We start from the raw sequence: 8035 nt of genomic DNA on the forward strand, positions 1-8035 counted from the left end.
GGTTTTGAATTCATGTGAATGGGCGAACAAGCCAGTAATGCAGCACAAACAGCAATGAAACAGAGCAACTCCACAGTGACAGGAAAGCAAACAATGCCTAAATCCACTACTCAGCCCAGATTCGCTAACCACCTAAATCAAACTAAACTAATTAACTAACCTAATTCTAACTACATTAACAAAAATAAGAAGAAGCAGGAAAGGGAAACAGAACAGGGGGGTATGGAACCTGGGGTGCTGAAAACTGAGCGGAGCAAAAGGGAAGGAAGGTGAAGCGGAGTGGTGAAAAGAAGAACTGGCCGGAGCAGCGCGGTTGAACTTGCGCCGGCGGCAGCGGCGGTCGCGGCGAGTGGCGCTGGGCGGCACTGGGACGCTGAGAGGCAGATGGGTAGAGACAGAGAGGAAGGGTGAGTGGAAGAGAGGGGGCGATGAAGGAAGAAGGGCGAGGCAATGATGGCGGCGGCGGTCGCGGCGAGTGGCGCTGGGCGGAGGTTGCTGGGAGTTGAGTGGTGGGAGAAGAGAAATGGAACGTTAGAGGGGAAGAAGTGTGGTGCGCGAATGCGCTAGGGTTCGCGTCTCTGGGGTAAGTGAAAATTCGAATCCGCGCGCGCGCGCACTGTGCGCGTTCGCGTGAGTGGAAGGAATGAAAGAATGGCGCGGAAGCGCCAGACGCGCAGGCGCGTATGTGAAGGAATCGGGATGGGCGCGGGCGCGCAAGGTGCGCATCGGCGCGGATGTGCTGGGCTGGAGGCTTAAAAGAGGCCCAGAGTTGGCACAACTCTCGGGTCCTTTGGCCCTGGGTGATGCTAATACGCATCGACGCGCACGCGCACTGTGCGCGTTCGCGTGAGCTGCTTAATCTTATTGGATGGGTGCGGAGGCGTGAAGTACGCCAACGCGTGAATCAGCGAAACAGAGAGGGGTGCGGACGCGTACAGCGTGCGTTCGCGTGAGTTGAGTTGAGCTGGGGGCTTAAAGTTGGCCCAGATCCAGCGCAACTCTCTGGATATTGGCCCAGAAGTTCTAGCAGCGGGTCGACGCGTACGCGGCAGATGCGCGTACGCGTGCGTTTCCTTATAGCTGTATGGACGCGCACGCACGTAGTGCACGTCAGCGTGGAAGGAATTGGGCTTGGGGCATAACGCCGGCCTAAGAGAGGCCCAACTCTCTGGAAAATGGGTGATGAGGCGTCCGCTCAGGGGCGCGTGTGCGTATGGTGTGCGCACGCGTCCTTCCCACCCTTCTTCTCTCTTTTTTTTTTTTTCAAGGAGAAAAATTATGCCCAGGAGCTCCCTAGACTACTTACAACTCTTTATTCAACCAACCATCATACAATTCACGGATGAGCGGTTGACATAAAGGTGATTGACTCATAGAATTCTCTTTACTCCACCAATGCTTCCTCCTAGATCCGTATAAAGTAATCCTTGTCCCAACATCATCCCTATACCTTGAGGCCTTGGCCTTGATAAGCTTAACACCTACTTTCCAACCACTACACAACTCATTTTTACTTTTAATTCCACAAAGAGTTCTAAGTTGACCATCATTTTCAATCAAACCATATTCAAGTGAGAGATTAAAGCTCAGGGATAGAGATTTTACCCACTTAAATGTTGTATTGGATGGTAATTTGGGGAGAGAGGCTTCCCCACACTTAAACCATGCAAGGTCCACTTTCTTGTGCTTTTGGAAGAGTTCTCCATGATGCTACATTCCCATGGACTTTCAACATCTCCGAGATCTTCAACCACTTCTCCCCTTTCTTCAATGATCATAGGCTTCTCCAATTGTTCCAACACAAAATTTGACTCCTCCTTCTCCACCGAATTTTCCAATTTCTCCTTCATGCTTTGCTCTTCTTTTGACTTTTCACGTGTGGTCACGGAAGTACCTTGAGTATTCAAGCATTGGTGGGCTAAAATGTGCACCACCTTGGTCAAATTGGTCACAAACTCAAGTGTATCCCGCTTCATGGCTTCTTGTCCTTGGAGTAACAAAGTGAGAGAATCGTCTATTGGGGCTTGTGGTGGGTAGGAAGGTTCGTCGTTTTGGAGAGAGAGAGTTCATAATAGGAAGGTGGTTCTTTTTGGTAAGGTTGTGGAGATTGTGTGTATTGAGGTGGTTCTTGGTAGTAATCTTGATAGGGTGGTGGTTCTAAGGGCTCTTGCTCATGATGGTCATAAGAATATGGTAGGGGTGGTTGGTTATATGAGGGGTAGGGATCATAGGAAGGTGCTTGGTATGGGAAGGCTTGTGAGAATGGTTGAGGTTCATGTTGAGGGTGAGAGTCATAGGCATATGGTGGCGGTGCTTGGAGGTCACAAGGTGATTCACCATAGCCATTGGATTGGTATGCATCATAGAATGACTCTTCTTCATAGTGCATTGGTGGAGGTTGTTGCCATGAAGATTGATCATATGCATATGGCTCCTCCCACCTTTGGTCATCCCATTCTTGATACACATCTTCATTATAGTCCTCATTTCCTACAACATGTTGATAACCAAACTCATAGCCAAGGTGAGAATTCATGATAGCAAGAAGAATCCTAATCCTAATTCTAGAGAGAAGTAAGAGCTTCTCTCTCTAAAACTCTAAACTAAAAGTGATTATTGGTTGAAAGTGATGATGATCCCCCTTCCCCTTAATCCTTCATCCTTTTATTTCTTTTCCTTAGCAATTTGGCGCCAAAAATGGGTTCAGAAAACCTCTCAAATCACCAGGCACGTGTTGCATTAATGAGGTCATGTGCCATCATCGGCGCGTGCACGCATGGTACGCGTGCGCGTCCTTGGCCTGTTTCGCAATGTGCGCGCAAGCGCCTTGTGCGCGTGCGCGTGCATGGCTCCGATTTTGCTTCTTTGACTTTTAATGCTTCTCTCCACTTGTATGCTTCCTTCCTTGCTTCCTTTGATCCATGCCTAGCCTATTTCATCCTGAGATTACTAACAAACACATCAAGGCATCTTATGGAATCAAAGAGGAAATAAAATTCATCAAAATAAGGCTTAAAAAGCATGTTTTTACACTTAATCACAAATACGGGAGAGATAACAAAATCATGCTAATTCCTAGGCTAAATGTGACAAAAGGTTATCAAGATGCTCTAAATTCAATACAAAACAAACCGTCAAATTGGGGTTTGTCAGTGTCCCCTTCGTCGCCTTCTCTCTGCGCTGGGCCCTTGTGCGTTGTTCTTCTCTGAGGTCTTCTCCACGATTTGTCCGGCCAAGGCGTCTTCCTTCCGTCGCGGTGAAGGCCCTCGCCTGGAGTCACCGTGCTGCATGTTACCGAGCCTCCGACCACGCCTCTGCTCCATCTCCCTGCAGTCGAAGTTTCTGCAAGTAAGTGACAAAGAAAAATCCTAATTTTTTCAGTGTTAAAAGTTGATATTTATGTTATTTTTTTCAAAAAAAAAATATGGCATTGTTTGATTGTTGTTGCTGTGATGGTGGTGCTTTAAATAGATTCTACTTCTATTTTTATTAAATAGATTTTTCTTTCAATGGGAGATTTATGAAAGTGTAATGTATGCTGATGGTTTCAACTTATGATAGTCTGAACCTTTTTTTCAAATTATGTGATTGAATGGAGCTTCTATGGCATTGGATGATGAATTTTGTTTATTCTTGAATGTTGATTGTTGTGGCTGTTCCGATGTTGCTTTAAATGGATTATGTTTCTGTTTTTAATACCTGTAGGGATGGGGGACTCGGATTTTACCATAGACATACACCATGGTGGCAAGTTTCATGATTTAGGGAACATGCTAGAATATTTGGGGGGAAAGGTGTTGGAAGATATGCATTATGAGCTCGATGAATGGAGTTTGCAAGAAATAGTTAGTGAGTTGCAAAAGTTAGGGTACAAAGGGAATGCCATGATCTGGTATTGTGAACCAGGTTGTCAATTGAGCTCGGGTCTCAGAGAGTTGATGAGTGATGGAGATGCCATGAGAATGGGTAGGTTATTAGTGTCGCAAACTGTTAAGCATTGCTCGGTGTATGTTGTTGATGGCTGTAGGGAAGGTAACGGTGTTGAGATATGTTCGAATGATAAGGACTATGTGCCAACTGAAGCTGAGTACAATGAGAGTGGTTTCGTAGAAGTAGAGGTTGAATGTGAATCAGAAGCGTCTAATGAGGAGGATAGATTTGATGACAGTGCAGATAATGGAGACCACGAGGATCATTTTGGATTTGACGTTGAAGATGGAAATGATGGTGGAGTTGGAAATGCTTTTGGGGGATTTGATGGCCCTTTAAATGAACATGACAATGCTCAAACTGGTGGTGTTGATGCTGCTGTGAATGACGCCGCCGTTAGGGATGATGTTGAGGTTGGAGAGATTTTCGAGGGTTATGAAACTGAAGATATTGATAGCTATGAGGGAGATTCGGATGATATGATTAAGAAGAGAAGATATCCTAAATACAATGAGGATGAGATGAATAGGGAATATGTGTTTAAGGTGGGATTGGAGTTCAAGTCACTTGGTCAGTTTAAGGATGCTATTAGGGAGCATGCTCTATTGAATGGAAGAGATATTAGGTATATCAAGAATGATAAGGTTAGATGTAGAGTGGGCTGTAGAGGAAAGAAAGGGAAGTGTAGGTGGATGGCGTTTGCATCCAAAGTTGGTGGTTCCGATTGCTTTCGGCTGAAGACCCTTAACGGAAAGCACACTTGTGGACGAGATTACAGCGATAGGCTTGCATCAAGTAGTTGGGTGTCTCAGAAGATTGTTACCAATATTAGTAGGGGGAGGAGATGAAGATTGCAACAGTAATTCAGACCATTCAGGATAAATACATGGCTAATATTTCAGTCACAAAGGCTTATTGGGTGAGGAGAAAGGCGAGGAAAGAAGTACATGGCAGGGCTATTCTACAATATGGCAAGCTCAGAGATTACTGTGTAGAGATTATGAGGACAAATCCCGGGTCTACTACTCAGATTTTGGTTGACAGGCCTTCAATTACACACCAGCCAAGGTTTATGAGGATGTACATGTGTTTAAATTCTGTCAAGCAAGGCTTTTTGGCTGGTTGCAGGCCTATCATAGGAGTAGATGGCTGCCACTTGAAGGGTGATCATGGTCAACAACTGTTGGTGGCTGTCGGAAGAGATCCAAACGATAACTATTTTTCAATTGTTGTTGCTGCTGTAGAGGCTGAGACTAGAGACAGTTGGGGTTGGTTTATAAACCTGTTATTGGATGATATTGGAGATATCAGTAGAAGGAAGTGGGTATTCATGTCCGACCAACAAAAAGTTAGCATTTGCTATTTAAATCTGTATTAACCTGCTGTGTAAATGGTTAAGCAATCCATTATTTTTAGTTACGTGATATATAAGACCCTTTGGCCACATATACTTTCCACAAGCTTAAGGAATTACTAGTCTTATTCTTGTAGTCATTAGGTGTGTGTTCCCGTGCACATTATTTGTTATAGAATGAATGCTAACAAAATTGAACCACAAATGAAGTGTATAGTTACATAGTAGTTAATGAAAGAATGAAACACAGAAGAATATTCATATCTATAGCCAGAATGGAAATCTTCTTTGACCCCAACATGATTGTATGGTGTTAACAAGTGGCTTTTGGTTTGGATTTTGGTCTTGCAAGTTGCAAGTGGATGACTTATTAAAACAGTTTTTTATTTTTCAGAAATTATCATTGGCCACACAATAAATATTGCTATTAAAATATATCTATAGTGTAGATCTCATTAGGCACTAGAATAATGCATGTCACTTTTCTTATCAAGTTTCTTTATTTGATTTTTGAGATTATTAAAATGTTCTGTCAGTAATCATGGTGGACCCTTAAATCATAGATGTACAAGTCTCATCTCTTTTGGATCGATTCATCATTTGATTATGACTAAATTTGAAAAGTTATTATTATGGGGAAAAACAAAAACAGTGATATAAGATTTACCTTTTTTTAATTTATTTATTAATTTATTTACTTTTAATATGATATGTTGCAGCTACTGAAAATTGAAATTTAGCTCATATGTTGCTGCCTTTTATAAGTGAATTATATATGATATGTTGCAGCTTTATAAAAAGTTATTATATATGATATGATGTAGCTATATAAATCTGAATTATATATGCTGTGCTACAGGGTTTGATGCAAGTTTTTCAAGAGATGATGCCGACGTTAGAGCATCGACTATGCTTGAGACATCTGTATGCGAATTGCAAGAAAGCATATGGAGGTGGGACTGTTTTGCGGGATCTAATTTTATCAATAGCTAAAGCTACATATGTCGAGGAATGGGAGAGGAGGATGACTCAACTAATGAACATCAACCGTCAATGCTATGAAAAGTTAGCATCATTGGATCCAAAGCTCTGGTGCAAGAGCCATTTCACGTTTCTTGCTAAGAGCGACATGTTGATGAATAACATATCTGAAGCTTTCAATGGTAGGACCTTGGAGGCAAGAGACAAGCCCATACTTATTATGTTCGAGTGGATTCGGTGTTATTGGATGTCTCAGTTTGCTGAAAAAAAGAAGAAGGCCGAAAAATATGAGGGTACAATCATGCCTAAACCCAAAAAGAGGCTTGATGTCATTGCTACGCGAGCTATGGAGTGGCAAGCAAGATGGGCTGGAGGACTAAAATACGAAGTTTCTTATAAGAACCGGATGATTGTTGAGAGGTTTGTGGTTAACTTGTTGGCTGGAACGTGTAGCTGCAGATTTTGGGGTTTATGTGGAATGCCCTGTCCGCATGCTTGTTGTGCTATATTCGAGAAAAAGGACAGTCCAGAAGATTATTGCAGCAACTTCTATAGCCAAGTAGCCTATGTTGCAACTTATGGTAACTTAGTTTCTCCAATCAATGGAAAAAATATGTGGCCGAAGGTTGAGTGTGACACCATCATACCTCTCATCTTTAGGGTGAAGCCAGGAAGACCACAGATGGTGAGGATCAGAGAACCTGATGAGAACCGTTCTCAGACAAAGCTAAGGAGGACGGGTTCATCTGTTACATGTAGCAACTGCGGCCAATATGGACATAATAGAAGGCATTGTCCCAATCCAATAGTGTCAGGTATCATGCAAATCTGAACCTACAAACTGTTGTTTTACTGTTTTAAATTCGAAATTATAGGGTATTTGAGGTGTCTAGTGGATTAAGTTGTGATTAGTATAACGTATGGTGTATGAAAATTTATTATGCTGTGTTATAAATTGTTGTGAATTGATTTGGATTGCAAACAGATTATGCTGCCTTATAAATAGACTATAAGATGATTATCAATTGATTATGCTGTGTTATAAATAAATTGTAAATGGATTATAAATTCATTGAAAAAAGAGCTGAATATTCATGTTGCAATCTGCTGTTTACTTGATTTCAGAACCTGGTGTTGCTGCTGCCGCCAACGGAGAAGATCTGAATGCTACTGACACTATGCCTACTGCTGCTGCTGTTGCTGATCCTGCAGCTGCTGTTGACACTGATCCTACTGCCGACAACAGATCCGGTGTGAATATCCGCAGATCTGAGTGAATAAGGCAAACATGGGTAGGCAGGGGAAGAGGAAGGGGCAGGGGAAGGGGTAGAGCTGCATCTTCACAACCACTCCCCACCACACCTGCATCTTCCTAACAGCTACCCGCCACACCTGCTGTTGCTGTCTCCACTCAACCACCTCCCATACTTGCAACTTCAGCTTCTCAGGCTCCAACTACATCCACCGGTGCAGTGGCTCCAACCACAGCCACCTCACAACAAGCCTTACCTCTTGAAGGGCCAGCCTCCCAGCCTCTCCTAGCTGTGGTAAGTGCAAAATCTCACCAAGCACCTAAAGAATCTTCTCAACCTTTACCAAAGACAAAGGTGTTTGGTGTAAAGAGAAGTGGGCGGCTGAAGTTAGGAGTGATGAAGCAAAAAGGAGCACCTAGTCTACATATAGACCTAAGTAATGACTGAAGTCTCTTTATATTTATAGTTAGGGTTGTTGGGGTTGCTGTTAAATAGTATATCTTGTGATGAATTGTGT

General features: G+C 43.1%; 1 protein-coding gene across 1 annotated transcript; it reads left to right on the top strand.

Annotated features, from left to right (window-relative positions):
- On the top strand, positions 4817-7542 carry LOC107647597. The gene is made up of 3 exons (XM_016351665.1): positions 4817-5254; positions 6144-7080; positions 7391-7542. The coding sequence occupies exons 1-3, from the start codon at positions 4817-4819 to the stop codon at positions 7540-7542; spliced, it is 1527 nt and encodes a 508-aa protein (XP_016207151.1).

Source organism: Arachis ipaensis, chromosome B06, assembly GCF_000816755.2.
Source record: "Arachis ipaensis cultivar K30076 chromosome B06, Araip1.1, whole genome shotgun sequence".
NCBI lineage: Eukaryota > Viridiplantae > Streptophyta > Magnoliopsida > Fabales > Fabaceae > Arachis > Arachis ipaensis.